The following is a 20,921-nucleotide window of genomic DNA, read 5'->3' as shown; positions in this document are numbered from 1 at the left end:
ATGTTGAGAATAACTGGCAGCTAAATGTCATGGAGATTTGAGGACGATCTGGTGACTCACTAAATAATTTACAAAGAACACTTTTTTTTGACGAGTTGTGTGCATCAGCCCACAGCCATCGCGCTGTCGGTTGATTCGCGTGTGGAAAAGGATGCTGTAGAAAGAGCTGAATATAAATAGTATATATAATGTAGTGCCAAGCATGGGGGTAACACTTTCTCTCTCGCAGTGCTTCTAAATTACAACGCTTGTGTCAACACCACCTTCATCCCCAGGAGATAATAATTCACTGTACGGCAGTTAACGCAAATGTAAGCCACCCCACGCTCTTAATGAATTAAATTATTTAACAAAATTTGCATTTTCCTAATTACCTCAAGACTCGTTCAGTGTTAAACGGCGAGGTCGAAGAGCGACGAAAAATGACGGTGACGATCACGGCTCGCTTCTTGGCTTCCGTTGTTTATTTCCGAGAGCGATCATTAAAAAAGCAGACGGACCGCAAATAGGTAAATATATTCATCAGCATGGCTGCAGAAATAATTGTTACCAATTTAGAGATTTTTTAGAGAAAAATATTTGGTTGGTTTTTGTTTGTTTGGACAGTTTATATCTGGGACTTAAGGTCGGCTGTGGTGACTGTATTGTATATGGGCTTCATGGCAGAATGTCGTGCGCTTTTTCTGATAGTCGTGAGTGGGGGTGTAAAGTGTGCAATCGTAGGATGGTTATTGAATTACCCATGAGAATGCGTGTGGGGGGGTGTGTGTGTGGCTTTTTTCCCAGCGTGCTCAAAAATAGCAGCTCGTACCTTTGGCCTACAGACATGGCAGTGTTATGAGGAATATCCACTTGTACTATCATGTGAAAAGGTGTGCAGTCTTGAGACGCATTCATCTCTTCTGCGTTAGTGATCCTTAAACACAAGCGCACTTATCCTAGACACGTTGCGTGCCCGTATTTTACTGTCTGCATTGGATTTTTTTGTGCAGTCAGGTTCGAATGTAAGAAAATTACTGACTTTGTGGAGACAGTTATACATTTTACATAAATAAAAAATATAATTTGACGTCTCCTTAAATTGATTTGGTGTCGGAGATATTTCTCGCCCCTGAACGCAAACTTGTGTTGATGCTTATTATGTGATTGCGGGTTTTAATCATCGGCCCGCAAAGGAGTGGCTGCATGGATAATTGGATCCCTGCATGCAGTCTTGCCCCTTTCCCACACAACAAAAGGCACGCTTCACGAGGAACCGTGTCTAATGAAATCCATACGTTTCATAGTAGGAATGTTGTTTTGTCGGTGTGTGCTCTTCGCAGTAAATTAAATGTTTTTACACCTATCCACTCCATCAAGGATAATTGGCAGTGCATTCTCACATTCTACCAACTGCATTTATTCCTTTCTTCTTTGGGCTTGTCATAGACTGTCTGGTTTGTGTTAAAAGGAACACATTATTTCTGTGAAGAGAGGTAAGCAAAGCCATCCTTGGTATAAAATACATAATTTTGATTATTCAGACTTCAGTCAAAACTTGCACCATTATCACCACCACCACCACGAAGGTCTAGTTCATAGCTCCCATTGTCCTCAACATCATCAAGACAGCCATTGGAATCGTCATCGTAATTCCCACCGTTATCTTTATCATGATCATCTTCCCATTGACGCCCAGAGGCGGCGTGTGTGAATGCGGAGGACTGCCGTGTGTCCATCGCGGGGGCTCGGTGCGATGGCTCCGTATCGACACCGCCGCTCACAACCTCGCCATCCCCCCCCCCCTCCCTTACGGCATCGCACCGCTCGCCACGTCTCCACGTGGTTTTGCTCATGTGCTGCAGACTCGTTCCGCGTCGCGTGCAACCTCGCTCCGTTTCCCTCGCACGTTTAGCTTGCATCTGCGTTTGTTCTGGAGGAGCTCGGGGCGTCCTCAGCGTTTGCCGTAAGGTGACGCCGCATTTTTCTTTCTCTCAGCAATTAAAAACGCGCAAGTCAGGGTTAATTCTGTTGCGAGCTCTCGCAGATAATGTGCCCACTATTCATGCCGCCTGGCCGCTGCTGGTGCCCCCCCCCCCCCCCCAGCCTGCAAGTTCCACCTCCAACACTTGAGTTTGTGCCGCCTGTTGTCTGCTGCTCGATGTTTCACCACCAGGCTTCCAGTTGCCACCTCCGTGCGTCAGTGCCCCATTCAATCGTTACCCTGAGGAGTTACGGACTGCCGTGGTTTCCACGCCTGCTTTGTTTTTTCTCTCTCTCCCTTTTTTCGTAACTTATTGATCAACGAGCTCGGTAATAAAATAAATCGAAATCCTTTCATCTTGAATCCAACGCCAAGATTGATTGCCCTTGTAAAATAGACATTGATCCTTTTTTTAAAACAGCGCAACACCTACTTATTTTTAAATAAGGTTTTCGTTAGCCTTGGCTTTGACTCTCTATTATTAACATTCGACAATAAGTCCCCTCGTTTCGTCTCTGTGCACTGTTTTTTGGTGTCCAGCTGTCCGCTGCCTGCGTGTATTCCAAATAACGAGACGGTTTTACCAATGTTTTTGTCATCGCAGCCTGCTCTAGACGTGTGCCATTGCTTTCCTCCTCCAAATGTAATCTTGAAAAATGTTCAACCTTAAGTTGGCACCCAACAGCAAATGTAGCTGTCATCGCAAGCAGTGGTCAGGTAAATAGTTTAGACCAAAAATAAAACGTCGGCATTTGCACAGGCCTGTCTCTGCATATTTGTTCTCACGCTGGATGTGAAAAGACAATATAAAGACCTTTTTGTACCCTCCCGTGTGAATTGCACATTGTTTAAATGCATCTCACGCATAGGGGAACTGTAAATATTAACTTTTATATTTGTACTCCGTCACGGCCCAGTTACTAATCTACATGTTCACATATTCCTATTGTCTTTTTTGCACGTAACGCAGCGACACGGCCTAGAGGTAGCGTGTTTGCCATTTGCTGTGGAGGTTCACTCGTTTGGAATTCAGCGGCCGCCCTGGTTATTGCTGCGGGTGTCACAGCTGTAATAAAAACCACGCGCAGTCTGCTTCGCACGGATGTTAAAGATCCCCGGATGTCATTCGCGAGAGTCAACCGTTATGGGGCTGTGTCCAGATCCCAACTTTTCCGAATAAAAAATATTATCTGCAGATTACTCAAGTGGAGTTGTACACAGATATCGTTGCTTTCTACTGACAAGCGAGTGACCCAGGTCACTCCATAAATGATACTCTGTCCTGGTCTCTTGAGTGCTCACCCGGTTAAACATAATAAACTTGCGATGTGGAATCAACTTCCTCATCAAAGAACAAGAGGAGGTCACGAGACGCTAGCGATAACAGCTGTCACCTTTGCGTTATCTCCTTCTGTACCTTGGCCTGTTTGGTTTGCCCCCAGAGGTGATAAACGTGTGAACGTTGTCGTTGCAGGTGGAGACGTGGTGTCCTCAGCTTCCTTGGAGAAAAAAAGTCGCCAAGCCTGAAGGTCCCCTGGTGAGGATAGGCGGCCCAGCGAGGCTACACTCACCGTCGACATTTGGGCTGCTTTTTATTGGCTTGCAACAGTCAACGGGGTTGCAAAATGTACGAAGGCTGTTTAAAATAAACGCGTGTGCCTCAAATTCAGCTTGATTGCCGTGCACCTTGTAAAGTTTTGCAATGGAACTGATTGTGCACATGCAGTCATGCACACTTGCAAGGCCTCAAGAGGGTTTTAACCATAATGCTTTTTAGCACTTATAAAAATTGCTGCACATTTTATAAACACAGGCGCTGAAGTCTTTACGCAAAGTAAATGTGTAACAATGTACAGCCCTCAATTTCATCGCTGGATAAGGCCTCCCCCGCGACCTTTCGGTCATTTGGGATTGCTTGACCATACTTCACCACCATGGGTAGTGCTCGCCCACCGGTGTTTTTCGTGGCCGAGATTCGAATTCGGATCACCGGGGTCAAAGTACAATACACCAATCACCGCGCCACCACTCTACCCCTTGTGTACCATCGCCCGGCTTGAACTCCCTAATGCAGACATTTAACCACATGCACTGCGCTCAAGTCCCAGTGAGGACAACTAGCGGGGTCACCCTGTGGGCTAATGGGGAAATTGTTCCAGGTTAATAAAACAACATAATTTAAAGACTGAGCAATGGTTAACCCTGCCACCTCTCTCTTCCAGTATGACACCACCACCTGACCCCATGTTCATTTTTGTGCCGCGCTGACCTTAATGGGTGTTGGCTTGTAGCACTTGCCCCAACAATCTCTTGTTCACGGCTAAAAGGGGAGCATTGGCTTTGTTTATGACTTTATTGTACGTGTGTGCGAGCGGAGCGGTGGTGCAGTGGGTTAGCACACTGCCCTACAAACCAGGTGACCCAAGTTTAATTCTCGGCCATGGCTCACATCAGTGGCGAGTGATATCTGAACTGGTCTGTACCCTCTCCTAGGTCGACTCGGCCATAAATGAGTACATGGTGCGGTGTGTAAAAATCAACACTTGACCACACCACTCCTTGGGGTGCCTTGCGTCATTTTCCTCTATAAACTATAAACTAAATCTAAACTATTTATATCTTACCAAGTTAAGGCCCTCTGAGCTACATGACTCTTTATCAGAAGTGACCTGGCCACAAATTATAGCTCAGCGAAGTGGCTTATCACGTGGAAATTTCGGTAGTTCATTAGTTTCTCAGTCCGCTTGTCCTGGCGAGGTTCTAGCTCTTCCTGGGGAATTCCAAGGCATTCCCAGGCCAGCCGAGCGACATCGTCCCGCCAGCGTATCCTGGGCTGGCCCCGGGGCCAAATACTCTGAACGTTCGTTTCTAAATGTGGAGGGAAAAACCGGAGGTCCCGGAGAAAAATCCACACGACCACGGGGAGAACTTGCAAACTCGAAATATACAGGCGTGGGGGTCTAGATGGAACCCACGACCTGTATACCAGGTGAGGTGGTTAAAATCTCGCCACTGCGATCTAAATAGGTGCTCGCTAACAACGTCCCCCAACAGTCTGCTGTGCGCGGCAACCCTTTGTCTTTACGTGCGTTCCGCAGGCGGAGGTGAAGACCGACTTCAAGCAGCTGTTCCACCGCATGGCGTCACGCGAGGAGTTCCGCTGGATGAAGATGCGCATCCTGCGCATGGAGGAGTCGTGGCTCGCGGCCGTCCGCTCGCTCTCGGAGGAGCACGACTTGCAGGGCCGGACGCGCAAGAAGGTGAGCGCGTCCGTCTTCCAGCACGCTGCGCTGCTACCAGTGCCGCCACCAGCGCTCCCACCGCCGCTGCTGGCTCTGCTGCTGGTGCTGCTGCTGCTGCTACCGCTCGTGCTGCAGGAACAGTTGACCCTGCTCATGCTGATACCGCTGGAACTTGATGCTGATGCACCTGGTACTGCTGATGTTGCAGCTGATGCTATGGCTTCTGCTGATACTGGAGCTGATGCAGCTGCTGCTTCTGCTGCTGCTGTGCATGGTGGAAATCACAGTGCCAGTTGTTTCAATGGCTCTGGGCCCACAAGGCTTTGGGTGTCTTGAGTTGGCAGGCACGACTATTAATTGGCAGAGCACTCTTGCAATTAGATGCTTAACACGCCACCTGTGCAGCGATTAGTGAATCTGGGTCGCAATTCGGTTCAACTAGAAATTACTTCACCTTGTTTTTCCATCTCATTTCTATTGTTTCTCGCATCTCCTCTCTGATTTATACTGCTCCAGTCATTTCGTTAGCCTACATGTAATACATTTGTAGTGGTTCTATGGAGGCACACACTTGAACTTGGAGGCAACACGTTTATTGCACGGCCCTAACAGGGCTGCTACTTAAACGTCACAACAGGTTAACTGAACCCCAACAGGGTAACTACATAACTGGGTCCGTCAGTAACATACTGCCTGACCCACGATGCCGAACGTGACGACCGAAGACCGAAAACCGAAGAGACGTCGCACCGAGGGTTCCATTCCAGCAGACATCCGCGATTGCTCTCGGGACCTCCCCTTTATGCTCCCGAGCACGTGGCCTCACTCCGCCTTTGGCCACGCCCCCTTCTGGATCTCACCAGAAGGTTCTCGACCAAGCATCACCTGCCCCTCAAGCCCACTTTTGGCCCCCTCACTACCCTGTCCTGGTCACGTGCCCTCTCGGGTTCACCCAGACTGTCACGTCCTTACTTGCCCTCTCTCTGACCATCACCAGAGCCATGCCCCCTAGGGCCCACTTCTATGCCATACCTACTCTGGTGCCAGAGAGAGGTTCAAGACGTACAGTTCCACTCTTGTGACAGTCGCTGACACTAAACGCCATAGTGACTCCATTTACGTCACTACACATTTTTCACACGCGAACTATTCAGTGCATGCGAGTGTAAAAATCAATCTTCGATCGATGAGGCAACGCGTCACCGGTTACCGCGTCGGGCTAAAACGGCATCCGGCCCCCGTGATGGTAACGAGGCCGCTGCTTCATCGCCGACGGCGCCGTTACCCCGAGACCGCTGGTCCAGCAACCTTGTCAGCCTCGTTGTGTCGTCCATGGCTGCGCGCTCGGGGTGTCAATTGGCGGCGAAAGTGCCGTGGGGCTCCTGCCGCACGTGTGCAGCCCTGTCTGTGCGTCGTCTCGTTGGTAGCTGTGGCCGTGTGGGCGTTATCTATTGGCGACGAGGTCGACACTCGCAGCCACATGTCATCATTCTTTGCCTCGGTATTGTTGCTGTTGTTGCGCATTAATGAGGCCAGCCGACGTTTTGACCGCGTTGGCTCCTGGACACAATCCACTACAATCCATCCGGTGACTCGTTGTGCGTCTGCAGTTGTGTTAAATATCCTGTTTGCACAACAGGTCGCGGGGTCGGGAGTGATGTAATTGCAGACCTGGGGTAAATGGTAATTGTGCAATTCGTGATGAATTACAATCGCATTGTGACAATTTGATTGTAAACGTTGTTTCAGTTGACATTGTTGACGTGGTAATTATAGTCGACCCCAGGTCAATGCTAAATGGGGGAATCGCGCTGATCGCGGGAGAACCATGGCTTCATCCCGTCGCGTCACCCGCTGCTCGCCCCATGCCCGCCTGTGGCAGATTCTGGTTCACCTGGGCCTCCTGACGAAGGAGTCGGGCTTCAAGATCGCGGAGAGCGCCTTCTCGGGCGGCCCGCTCGGGGAGCTCGTGCAGTGGGGGGACGTCATCTCGGCCCTCTACCTCCTGGGCCACCACATCAAGCTCTCCGTGTCCGTGTCCGAGCTGCGAGAGTAAGCATCTCTCAGTCCCTCCCCGCTTCGCCTCCGTGTGCTTCACTGACTTTGACTTTACTTGGGCCAACTGCGGAGTAGGCTGCGGTATTAAAACGAGTATTCAGATGTTCAAACACCAAATAGATACCTATTTCAAGGCAGCAAGTCTAAATTAACCACACGTACTTGTGGAAAAACTTAAAGACAAACATGCTCTGATAATATTGCCAGAAAGGATAAAGCCTATTCTTATTTTTTTCATCATTTTGATGCTGGAAACAAGGTCCCATGAAGACTACGGTGTTGTTCTCGGGCACCGCGGTGGCAAGAAGTTAACTACCTCGCCTGGTATAGAGGAGGTCGTGGGTTCGATTTGGAGTTTGCGTGTTCTCCCCGTGATCGTGTGGAGTGTTTAGCTGCAATCATTTGTGGCCCAGGTCGCTGCTGAAAAAGAGCTACAAAAGCTCATTGGGCCTTACCTGGTAAAATAAAAATAGTAGTTAAACGAAATGTCAACATTGTATTGCTGTTTACCTGTTCGGGGAGTCTCAGCTCCTGATGAAAGACAAATGAGCCTGTGTTTGGCCCCCTGTCTGAAACGTCTAGAGCAAATTTGACCATTTTTTCTCGCCTCTGGCTGGCGTCTCCCACCGCAGAGACGTCTTGCAGTGCTACTTTCATCATATTGCCATACGCAAGATGTTGAGTTATTATTGGAATTTTCCAACACAGACTCTCGCTAAGCAAAGCAGTGATCAGATTTGTCCAGATCTGGGAAACTAAAATAAATTTTGACAAATAAAACGGCACAAAAACCGTTGCCTTAAAATTGCCCTCGTGGTTTTAAATAAAAAAACTAAAAATCTCACCTGGATCATTTGTAACTGAAGAGTTGGACAACATTTGTTCCAACATTGCATTCACTCGTTGTCCGCTGTGCACATGTTCCACTTTGTGAGAAGCTACCAGTAATCACCAAATGGATGGAGAGACTTGGCCCTGGCATGGCAATGTCTCATTTGTTGGCCTTCGGGTAACGGCAGCCAACAGAGATGAGCACTGCCGCCATTGCTTGTTATCCTGGGAGACACTCCACCTTGTCTCCATTTTAGTAACGTTTCTTATTATGATTCCATGCAATAATTATGAATGCATAACCCTCGCCGCAGAGAGAGAGAGGGTTATGTAACAGATGTGCCGCTGTGTAGTTGAGTGCGTTGTGGCACCATAGTTTCATTTCTGCTTTTATCTTCAGTCGGTCATCATAAAAATAGCGAGTCGTTGCTGTCAGTGAGATTCCTCAAGGCAGTAACGTATTAACAAACCGGGATTGGTTCACTAAATCCACAGAGAAAGGCCCAAACATGTTTCAAGTGTGTTACTATAAGTACACTACTGGCTCACACTTATCATTTCCTTTTCCATTCACTTCTCGTTTCATCTTTCCATGCAGTCACTATGACATCAGTGCCCTCGGTTTTCACAGCGACCACGTTGGGGGCTAACAAAACGCTTCCAAGTTGGCCTTTACAATAAGTGAGCGGCTTCTGTGTTGGCCATCTCATTTCCAAGCTGTTCTCATGCCCCAGTGTCGATTTACGAGTGACCTCGGCTCCTTCTGACTCGGACGCCTCCACTGTGGTGCCAGCGGTGGGATGACCCAGAGTCGTCTACTCCACCGAGGGCTACGTTGAATCTCCGCCTTGCACATTCTGACGCGTCAGCAGCTGGCTTTTCTGACTTCAAGTGGGCGACCAATGTCCATCCCCTTCACCGTGCCGTCTCTTTCGCGCCATACTGAGTCTCCATCGGCCACTGAGACATTTTCTCGATCGATTTCATTGATCGTGATGAGAACGCTACTAGAAAGACGCCTCTCGCTGTCTCGCGATGGAACTTTGTGTGCGATGATCATTTTTCTTTGACTGCGGCTGGTGTTTTTGCTCTTTCGTGCAGTAGTTTTTTTTATTTGTGCCTGAACTTCAAGGTTCAACTTTTGCTGCCGAGTTAATGTGTGCAGCTTTTACATTCCTGAATGCGAGTAGCGTTTATTGTAATGCTGTAATAAAGTTCGCATTTGCATCCCTTTGGCTGTCTTGAGCACTTGACAAAGCCTTGTGATAAGATGTTGGAATTGAGGTCATCACTACACCTGCATTTTTCACGCAGAGTATCCACCCCCTGTAGATACTATCACAGCTTTCATCTCGTCTGTACCAATGGTAATTTTTCAAAGCAATCAAAGCTCACTCTCTGAGCAACTTGAGGCCCCTTCAGAGTCTTTGCAGCTCAGGGGCTTTGGAACTTTGAATGGAAGTGAACGCCACACGGCGTTAGGTTGCTATGGGACCCCGAGCCGTAAACAGTGGCAAGCTCTGTGCCCAGAATGTACCGCAGGGCTCCTCTGTGGATTGTGGGCGCGAAAGACCTCCACTCAGCACAATTCTCACGTATATTTATATCCTGCATGCAAATCTCTCAACTTGCTAGACAGATGGGCAAATGCTGTTATGTATGCAGCTGTATAGAAAACAAATACTAATTTTATTCAGTATTTTTACAATCACAATGTTGTTTTTAGCCAGCTCTTTGTTTTAATTGAAAGTGTAACCTAGAATTCATTGAAGCTGATCAACCTCAGTGCAGTTCTGCTCAGTATCACAGTATATTCAAAAACGTTTGTGCACACGCGTAATTTCGTGTTTGCTGCGTGCTTGTGTGTGCGTGCGTGTCACCTGACACCCCTGGACACCCCTTGTAAACGGATGACCCCCGGGTATCGTATTTTAATTATAATTTTAAAAATTAATGAACGGTGGTGACGTGCGCCGTTGATGGCGGTGTTTCCCGCCGCTCAGGGTGATGAAGCGTGTGGCCGGCGTGAAGTCCGGGTGCCCCGTCAAAGGGGAGAAGGTCGTCGACCTGATCTACATCGACATCGTGGGCCTTACGCAGTTCAAGAAGGCCGTGGGTCCACCCTGGGTCCACTACCAGTAAGCAGCGCCCTCTGCGCCGCACGCTCGTCGCGTTCCGGCCCCAGAGAGACGGCCCCGGAGATTCGTGCAGCGCGGCGGGGAAATCTCGTCCCTTCCACAGTGGAGGGGGAGTGGGGGGTACCCTTCGCTAAATCACTCGCCTGGCTTTGTGTTTCGGTGAAAATCATCGTAAATCATTTAACCAATGGGGAAAATGAAGATTATCCGTAATTGCTTTCCTTTCAATTTATTCAAATTATACGCGCTACCTGCTGGTGCGCGCACAATTGTGCGACTTCTCGCAACTATTCTAATCCTCCTGCCTTTCGACTGGAGAGCGGGGCGCGCCTTTGTTGGCGCCACAGCTAGAGGAAATTATCTTGGGTGTCTTCGCTCGCAAATTTAACCGTTCGCCGATCTGCACTTCTCCCCCCTGGTCCCCCGTGCCGCGTGAACGAAGCGCAAACGATCCTCATGAGTGCTCGGGACGCCACGGTTACGATGGAATTCGCTTGGGTTCCCCAGCAGCACTGCCGCGGCTTGGCAGAGGGAAGCGACACTTCAACGCCTCTTCTCTCCCCCCCCCAAAACCCCAACCCTCGCCGCACGCGAGCGCAGGTGCATGCTGCGAGTCCTCGACTCCTTCGGGACAGAGCCCGAGTTCAACCACGCCCAGTACGCGCAGTCCCGCGGACACAAGACGCCCTGGGGGAAGTGGAGCCTCGTGCCGCGCCAGTTCTACACCATGTTCCGTACGTCGCGCCCGGCCGGCGTTGCGGGTCGACGGACGCGTGCCGGTATCTGGAGGTGGCGGGTGGTGCTGTGCGGCGGTCGACCGAAGTGGTGGGGAGGCGAATGTCGTCGCGCACGGCACTGGGCACGCCGACCCCTTGCGGAGCCACGCCGGCCTTAATAATTAATAGGTGCTTGCTAACATTGCTGGGCCCCAAGTTTGGGCGAAATTTATCGGTATTTGTTGCGGCTCCAGGGGTAGTATGGGTGCAGCAATTAATGCATTCGTCGATTAACTTAAATTTGCCTGCATGATTTGTGTATCTACTCGTGTGCGTAATCAGTTTATCGGTTTGTGCGTGTCGTGTGCAATGAGTTCACATCTCCCCTGCAGCCACTGGAGATGCCCCTATTCACCGCAAGGTTGAAAAACAAATTCGATTCTCGAATGGAATCTCGACCCTGAATCATGACAAATCCTCATCGTCCTGGGGGAAGTGGAGGAATGTGTCGGGGAGTTGTTCCACCAAAATAGAAAACGGATAAAAAATATTGACAACTAATAATCCATGTTTTAGTCCTTCAGCCAGCCTATTAACCTCAATGTTATCCTGCAGAATGTATTTCATCTCTGGAATGGTTTCCACCTTCGAGGTCTCATGAGCAGTCACGCACTGCTGCATTGTCTGATGTTATCTGCAAGAGCATTCCACCTGCACGATGGGGCCCTGTTAGCGCAAAAAAAAACACATTACAATATAAAAACCTCGTTATGCATTGTCGTAAAACTGAATTTCACGCAGCAAAAGTCCCGTCCTTTATTTATCCAGGACCAGATGCGCACCGTCACACCAACTATAAAAACAGCTTGGGATTTGCACTCGCGAGATAGGTGATGTCGATAACGTGCCGTGGCCACCGCACGGGTGTGGCGGTGCACTGCCCAACGCCGTCGGGGATGGGTGGGGTTATTATTTTTAATAATATTTATTTTCATGAACTGTGCTCCTGTCCTTGTGGACGTGTTTCTACTTCGAGTTTGCGTGCCTCCGAGGATTGATGACTGCGCTGCGAACCCAATTTACTAAACGATGCTTGATGGAGAAAAATGAAGTGACAGAGTGTCTTAATATCTGTTTCACATCGGATGCTGTCATGTTCAGTGTCGCGTTAGAATAACATTGCCGCTGACCTTACGGGCGTGTGGGCGGGCGCACGCGCGTGTGAGCGTGTGCTCGTGCGTCCGTATAGGCCTGCCTGTGTCCTCAATACCGTGCTAATTTATGGAGGGGCCGTGTTGCCTTGGACACTGCTCGTCTTCACAAACCCCCCCCCCCCCCCGTTGTTTCCGTGAAGAACACATTTAACCTCTATACAGCTTGTAGTATTATTTCTATTGTTTAAAAATCTAAAAAAACGATGCAACAACCAGAAGCTAAATCTGTTACTCACAAAATCAATGCTACAGTAGCTACAGCACTAAACCCGGACTGCCCGACATGGCGTTCATGTGCAGCATGGCGACGCAGTGAACAACAACATGAGCAGCAGCAGCAACAGCTCGGGATTGTGTTGCGCACTTTGTTCAGTCCTCGAGCTCTGTCGGTTAGATTGCGTGTTGTTCCCGCGGGGCTACGGAATATCTGCAGAGCAAGGACACACCGCATGACTTCCTCTGCCGTCTACTCACAATTCCTCGCATTTTTCAATGCCTTAAAAAAAATTAGTCTGTCACCGAAACTCCTCGCCGTAAGTGTGACGCGTTTGCTATCCGCCCGCGCTATTTCTCCTGGACGCACTTGTAGATGCCTACCTCCTGTAAAACGCTTGCTCACGAGTCCGTGTATATGCGTGTCCTTCATGTGTGCAGCCCACACGCCCGACAACAGCTTCCTTGGTTTTGTGGTGGAGCAGCACCTGAACTCGAGCGACGCGGCGCACATGGAAGATGTGAAGAGGCAGAACCAGTCTCTGGTCTACGGAAAAGTGGACAACTTCTGGAAGGTACCGCGTGTTGCGCGTGTGCTTGCGCGCGAGTATCGTGGGGAATGGTGGTGCACATTGCACATTGTGCACCACCATTTATATTCCGTTCCAAACGTGCAGACCCGAGTTCGATTCCCGGCGGAAGCGAACATCAATGGCGAATAATCCCAACCAGTCCTGGGCCCTCCCTGCGTTTGACTCGGCCTTAAATGAGTAGCCGGTGCGGTGGGTGAACATCAGCGCAGGGGAAACAAAGGCAGTCGGTTTTGGTGCTGGCCCCACCTTTCCCAGATACGGCACGGCGGCCTAATGAGGTACGCTCACAGCACTTGCCACAACAGTCTAAAGTCTTTGACTTTGTTTTACGTGTGTGTTTTTATTTGTGCACGAGTCTCAATTAAAATAAAGAATAGGTGAATGTTTACTCTTGATCTGCCCATTGCTGTCCGTGCTTAAAATGTTCTCAGGATTTCTGTAATTATAATTTTTTTTGTTTGCTTGGTACTGCAATTACCCCCTACCACCCCCCCCCCAGCACGAGCCTTGAGACTCGGCGAGGCTTTTTGCGGTAAACGGCACGCGCTCCTTTTGTTTTGTTATCACAATACCCTCGGCGCGGAGTCGCGGGCCAAACACCGGTCGGTGTGACCGCTGCGAACGCACGCACAAACGCACGCACGCTAATTACTCCGCTGCACAATGCGTTGACAGGGACCCATTGTGCGACACGCGCACGCTTCATTAACGAGAGCAGCCACAATGGGGGCAAACAGGAAGCACGGAAGCAGATATCGTCGTCGCCATTGAAACCCCCCTGTTGATTTGTTCTCTGTGGAGGCAAGAAAGATATTAAACACTGCAGCCCTGCAGCCGCTCGCTCACACCACTGCCCGCAGCAGGGCCTCGACTCGAGGGAGCACCAGAGAGCCGCTCTTGCGGGCATTTGGCCTCCTCTTCCACACACGCCACCCAAGACAACTTGGAAGAGGCGAGAGTGCGCCCACTTAATCCCACCGCACACGACCTGCCCATGCACTAATTCCGGTGCTGCACCCATTTGTACCGATGGGTGCACAGAAGCAGTAGAGGGTTGGGTTTTTAATAAATGTGAACCGTTGTTCCAGCTGCCGCGCCAGGAGGTTAAATATAGCCGGCGACCTCTGCATTGCTAAGCATGACACCTTTGTGAACGGCGTTCCCCGTGGCTTATTTTAAAATAAGTCCGATCCGTTTATTTTCACCGCGGCAGCGTACAGCTGCTGTGAATGCGTGTCCCGCTCTGCCATTCTCGGTTTCGAAATGCCTGCCGTCGCAAACGGCCGTGTAGGATTAGCGCGACGCGGTGCTCAGGAGGGGGGGGGGTCACGAGGTGGGTGGCTGGGGTAGGGAAGTGGAATTGCCAGGGGGAGCAGGGGGGTGATGGGTGGGTGGGGTGGCGCAGGGCCACACACTGAAAGTACGAAATGGGCTTAAATAATAATAATTTATCCAGCACAAACCGGGCACGCTGCCCGGCCTGGCCTCGACGCACTTAGCGCTTTTGTTTGGTTACGTCCCGTGGCACTGTCGTGTTGCGAATCTGTAATTCAGTTGCTCGTGTGGCCGAATCTTCTCGCCGAGCCTTAGTCACGTTCACGTTCCATAAGCGATTGAGAGGTTGGGTTTGACTACCATTGTCTTGGGAACTTACTGACTACTTAGGAGCCACTGTGGCAAGATATTAACTCCCTCGCCTGGTATGCAGGAGGTCGTGGTTTCGAGCCCAACGCCCGTATATTTGGAGTTTCTGTTCCCCAGGAAACCCTCGGCGAGTCTCAAGACTAATTTTTATAAGGGTGCTGCTGCATTTTAGGATGTTTGTTCAGTTCGGTTGAGGAGCGTTCTTGCACGTGGGAGGAAACCGGAGTGCCCAGAGGGAACCCACGTGACACGAGGGGACAGCGCGCGGGCCCGCAACAAGACGTTGGGGTGCAGTAGCTCTGGTTAATGGGCACCCATTGAGACCAGCAGTCTCCTTTTCAAGGGAGACCCGGGGAAATATAATTATGGCACACGAGCGCATGCGCGTTTGCGTTGTCCAAGTAAAATTAATTGGGGGGCCTCAAGTAATACGGTGATTCACATTTGAACAAAAAAACAAATGCCCACATGAAGAACTCTAAGTTTCTTGTGTCATATTCATGGTTGTGGTGGGTGGGGCAGGCGGCTTCGTGGCAGGAGAGTCCGCTGGTGACATACAAGAGACCCGTGTGTGCACAGCGGTGATCGCACTGCGCTACGAACCCGGCGACCCGAGTTCGATTACCGCTCAAGACAATTATCTGAACCAGTCCTAGTCCTCCCGTAGGTCGACTTGGCCTCAAATTAAACCTGGTGCGATACGTAACACATTGCCACTAGGGTGGCGAAGGCTGCCGGACGTGGCGGTGTCACACCACCACCCCATCGTGTGCCATGCCGGCCTTCAGAGTTGCTCTCTAACAGCACCTTCCAACACAGTCTGTCATGCTGCTCGGTGGATATTTGGTGTGTGCCAGTGCAACTGTAAGAATGCAAATTGAAATATGATAGCATAAAACTGGTTCGCATGTGATTCGTAAAAATACCACAGTTACACGCATCATATCAATAAACTTACGGAATAAATTCAAATGTGCAATATATTAGACACTGATATCCACATCTTGTTATAGTTTATAACGGTAAACTTTTAGTATGCCATAAGCTGAAACTCGAAAAAAAGGTGTATAACAGCTACGGATTCTAAAGTGCAAACAACTGAAGCCACGCAGTTGAACGTTTTGAAGGTAATCAACACGTCGCATTCCAGCAAGCACAGAGTAAACTAAACTTAGTCACACATAACACAGGCTTTTTTATTTAGTTAGATCGCGTAAATATAAATGTGTTGTTAAACCCGCCACCACCCGACACAGACAATTACGTGGCAAGGTTTGTCACGTAAACAGAACGTGCCAATTCGTTGCTAGTACAGCACACCGGTGTGTTGGAGAGAAAATCCACAACATTTAGAATCTGAGTACGATGTTTCGCCAGTCAATACAACTAACTAAATGGACGATATTGGTCACGAAAGCCTACGTGTTCAACTAAACTTGGTAAAAACACAGTGAAAAACAGGATTCAACAGCCCGCCTGCTGTACCGCCATTTCTTGGCCATCTCCAACCCGGCGGGTTTTGGAGTTTCAGGATCATCGACTAGAATTCGCCAAATCTCTTCTGTCTGCACATGATAATAAATTCGTCCAATCACCTTCTTGGTTTTTAAATATTATCAATCCTGCATTTCTGCTTAAGTATGCTTTTACCCATAATGCTAAACAAACGTCAGGATGGCGCAGCAGTTAAACCCATGACTCACGGCAAGCGTGGCCTGGGTTTGAGTCCCGACTCAAGGCGGCACCCTTTCTGTGCTCAACTTGTTCCTTGACAGGTTTCCTTCGGTTTCTCCGGTTTCCTCCGAAAGCTAAAAACAAAAACATACAATGTGACTGGTATTGACCCAAACATCCCATTGCTTGCAAATTACTTAATTGGGATTGCGCACAGCAACAGCGCCCCCTGCTGCGAGAGCCTGGCGGTGGCCTCCTGAGGAAACTTGACTAACACAGCTGCCGTTCTGCCAAACATAGGACAATAGACTGTGTGCTGCCGAGTTAAAGGAGACCTTTACGGAGAGAGATGTGGTCATTAAAATGGTATTTTGATATGCCACGCAGCATTGCTTTTGTTATACTATCTACATGTTGATTTACTCAAAGGCGGCACCCTCATAAGTACATGGATACCTTGTCAACAGGACCCATTGTGAGCTCTTCCGCCCGATCTTAAAAAAGCAATACGGCACATACACGTACGTACGCATGCATACACGCGTGTGTTTGCGGTTTAATTTGTCTCCACTTTCCACCTTTTCAAGGAGTGCCTGTTAACGCCTCGTTAATATTGCCAACAAACTTGGCATTTGCATCTCTCGCGCCAACTCTCGCGCCAACTCTCACACCATGCCCATTCCCGGGATGGCGTCGTGGCACGGGGGGCGAGCGTCTCGCGCGTCCGTGGGCTGCTACGTCCACGTCTTCACGTGGCCGCTTAGCACGCGGTCGCTGGGGGTCGCGGGGTCATGGATCGGTTTCCCGTCTCCGCTCGTAGCTGGCGCTTGGGTTGACAAGGCGCCGCCTCTGCGCGTTCCGCTCCGTGCCGCAACCGGGAGAGTGGGGGCGTTAGAACTCCTCTTCCGGGTCTGTGCATCGACACTTGGGGTGGGTGAGCGCGCTTTCCCTTGGTGAATTCATACTTGGAAAACGGAAACTCAACCCATTTGTCAATAAACTGTGTGGCCCTGAAGAAAAACAAGTATATAATGGACAACATTTCGGGGAATATCCCTACTATATAGCACAGCGAGGCTGCCCGAAACGTTCTCTATAGATAACCGTATATAATTATAATTTATACGGCTACCCCTTGAGGGCAGTGTTATTGATGAATGTAGGGTTTTTTGTGTGCTCTCACTGTCAACGCAGTTTAAAAAAACAATTTGTGGCACCGAACATATTTGCAATCACTGTGACTTCAGTTTGTAACAATGTAGGGAAGAGATTCGATGGATTGTCGGGATTCAGATTTGCGAATCGACTATTAATTATTTATTGAAGCCGTTTCCCCCACGGCGCCTGCCACTGCAAAGAAAATTTCCGCTGAAACGGAACAATCTCCACCTTGAAGAGGTATAGCCGAGTCACGTTATCGCCCAGCGAGTTCACTCCACTCCTCTGCAGCAGCCGCGTAGCGGCAACAAAGCGTTGCTCCGTAGCTTTGTTGATTTTTCCGACGTTTTCCTTGTCGGTAGGGAGAGATGTTATTCAAAATAGATTTTTTTCTTCTGCATTTCGGGGTGAGTTTAGCGGCCTCTAGTGGCTGCAGCAGTCACGCCAACCCGTTGCACTACGTACACGTGTCAAAAGAATGCCGGTTCTCACGCGATCCACCGTTAAACCCCTACCCATGATTACAGCACGGTTTACTGTGACCGGAATGCACACGCCAAGTAATACGAAATACAGCGTAGTGGAGCCTCGGTGTATGAAGTGGAATGCGTTTTGGTCTCGTGATGTGTGTTCTTGGACTGTGGCTGCCATAAGCACTTTGCCTGCAATCCAGAACGTTGGAGGCAAGGGTTGATGGATCACCCCGATTCATTCAACGCCAAAACCCGCAGCGCTGTCAGGTCACTGGAAGCTTTCCTGGGCAAATAATTGGCAGTGCATTAAATAGGCTCGTAAAATCCATCTGTGCGGAATTTTGAGTGTTATGCATTGATATTTTTACGGGCACTCGGTTTTCTTCACACCATCAAAATACGGCTAACGTGGGCCAAATGTCCCAATACAGGACCCTGCTGAAAGAGTCTTGAGACTCGGTTAGCCTTTACAAATGAATGGAATTGTTGTTATTATTCACCTTTGCTTCCACGTGAGCTTTTGCGACCGATATAATGAAAATTCATTGTAGGATCGCGTCGCGCGAGTGAAATGTGTTGGGTGGAGCCGGGTGTACGACACTTTTCACTCACCCGCTCCGACCCAAACATAAATTACGAATCCACGTTTTTACTTTTTACCCACGTTCATATAACAGTTAACCTGCCTCACCTCTCGAAAGGAAAATCTGACGGCACCCATTCATGCGTCTACCCCCCACCCTGCTCGTGCGTGATGTCACGGCTCCGCGTGCAGGGCAAGATGCAGTACCTGGACATCATCGGCAAGTACACGGAGATCCACGGAACCGTGCACGGGGCCACGGTCAACGTGCCGCCCTACGTCAAGAACCACGGCATCCTGAGCGGTCGCGAGCTTCAGTTCCTGCTGCGTGAGACCAAGGTACCCTTTCTCCCTTTTGTTTGCCACCTGACGAAGCCAAAACGAGAACTCTGAGCGGGAAGCGAGTGGGAGGATTGCTGCCCCCCGCGAGCACAGAGGGGCAACTGGGAAAGGGCGCAAGTCTCTTTTTACTTTTTGTTTGACCCCCTTTGGATTCAGCACGTCTTGGAATTGGAGGCGGGGGGGGGACATCTAAATTCGACCACATATCCCTCGGCGAGATGCTGTACGAAATAGTGCTACTCGTGTATCGCTCGGCGGTGGAAAGGGTGCGCAGAACATAGGCGTTGTGTGTTAATAGAGAAGAGACGGCCCTAGAAAGAAGGGGAAGATGACGGTTTTGAGTCTCGACTTGAATATGGGCAGGGGAGTTAACAACGTGCCTCCGATTAGCACGGTTGGCTATGTACGCTGCGAAAGTAGTTCAACGTACATACAGAGGGGTAGGCACAACCTCCCACTGAGCAATGGTTGACTGGGTAGCTCCAACAAAAAACCCCTTCGTTACTTTTGTGTCGAGAGTATTTATCGGAGTAGAGTGAGCTGAGAAGGGGAGAGATCGGAGGGTGCCTGGACGGTGAGATGAGCAATGAGATGCGATTCCATAAAGGATTCTTGGAAACGGTGAGTGCGTTCTCATAACTGACTGGGGGACTGGATTATGGGTGCAGTGGAGGAACCTGAGGGCTCGCTTGGACCGGGTGGTCTCGTGGACGGGAGACTGCCGGGAGTCTGGCAGCGGCATCTGTTCCCTGGTATCACACTCCCAGCAGCCTGCAGCAGCTTCTATTTCCACACCGTTACTCGCTGACCCCGTACCTCCTGCTGGACATCTGTGAAAGAAAGCTTCATAGCTCATCGGATTTCTCCAGTCTAAATACAGATTTTGATTGGGCGCCAGTTTCGTTCGTGGGCGGTGGGCGTTGTGCGACCTCGTGAAAGCTGCAGCGCCACCCCGTGTGTGTCGCTGGGACATTGGCGGTTTTGATTCAAAGGTCAATTGCTTTGAAGTGGTCAAAAGTCGTGACTTTACCCGCACCCCTCCCCCGGGCGGAGCGGTTGAAGAGAAGCCTGCGCAAGGGGTCCGCATCCCAGCCTGTGGTTGTGCCCGAGGCTGCGCTCAGCACCGCCTTGCCGGGGCTCGCAGTGTCGTGTTCCATTTTAAGCGATGTTACTTTATAATTAATGTCGAATCGTCTTACATCCTCCATGGTTTCATATTCATTCTTAAATTTTGCTCAAACAATTGTCGGATTGTTTTTTCCGGCGCTGTTCGGTGTGCACCCGAGAATGTGTTGGTGTTTTTCTGTCCAAATTATTTATTTACTTATCTGCACATCATGTTCCCCGGTCACTGTGGGCTCTTGAAAAGATAAAGGAGCAGCCCTGCAATTGCTTGTTCATGCCACAGCTGGTGGAAGGGCCTCCACAATAGGTAGCTGCAGAGAACCCCTCATGGGTTGTTTTGGTCTCCTCTTCCATGTGCAGTGGCTTCTTAACTGGTTATAAATAGATGTTAAGCTTCGTATGTATGTTGAACTTCTTTATACCGTACGTAGCCAACTGCTAATCGGAGGTGCAAATAAACGTCGTATATTTCTGTAATCTATGAGAATCCCTTTAGGGAGCAGTCGTCCAGGGAACGTGCGACGTCGGCCCGACGTTGCACGTTCTACTGGGCAGTGGCGTGTGGTCGGGCTGGCGGAGGGCGATCTTCTTAATCTTGAACACGTTTAAACGTTTCCTGATATCGTGCGGTAGTGATCGTGCGGCTGGCATTGGGGAAGCCGCTGCATATGTCGCACAGCCACGAGGGGTGGCCGTGGATTCTTTTGTCACGAGTGGTAAAATGTAAACCAACTGGGGGCGAATCACGAGCTCAATTTTGGCAGCCACATCGATGCGCCCGGAGGGGCCGAGGGAGCGGGAATTAAATCTGCGAGTTAGAAGAGCAGGAACTTCCTTCGCGGTACGATCTCCATATGGCAAATTAGAAAGGTTACTCTCCAGGTGTATATAATTACAGTGGGTGGTCGCTTTCTAGGGTCTACTTGGAATCGTCCAACAAATATCATCAGAAGT

General features: G+C 49.8%; 1 protein-coding gene across 1 annotated transcript in view; it reads left to right on the top strand.

Moving 5' to 3' along the window:
- MGAT5 (alpha-1,6-mannosylglycoprotein 6-beta-N-acetylglucosaminyltransferase) overlaps window positions 1–20,921 on the top strand; it is an 85,508-nt gene that overhangs the window by 49,733 nt on the left and 14,854 nt on the right. Inside the window, exons 6-12 of the mRNA XM_078866667.1 lie at window positions 3,438–3,500; window positions 5,062–5,223; window positions 7,088–7,257; window positions 10,098–10,232; window positions 10,833–10,966; window positions 12,817–12,950; window positions 18,693–18,839. Coding sequence (XP_078722793.1) covers window positions 3,438–3,500; window positions 5,062–5,223; window positions 7,088–7,257; window positions 10,098–10,232; window positions 10,833–10,966; window positions 12,817–12,950; window positions 18,693–18,839 — 945 coding nt within the window. The remainder of the gene's footprint in view (window positions 1–3,437; window positions 3,501–5,061; window positions 5,224–7,087; window positions 7,258–10,097; window positions 10,233–10,832; window positions 10,967–12,816; window positions 12,951–18,692; window positions 18,840–20,921) is intronic.

The sequence above is a fragment of the Lampetra fluviatilis genome, chromosome 2, assembly GCF_964198595.1.
Source record: "Lampetra fluviatilis chromosome 2, kcLamFluv1.1, whole genome shotgun sequence".
Lineage (NCBI taxonomy): Eukaryota > Metazoa > Chordata > Hyperoartia > Petromyzontiformes > Petromyzontidae > Lampetra > Lampetra fluviatilis.
This window is presented reverse-complemented; position numbering and strand designations above follow the sequence as displayed.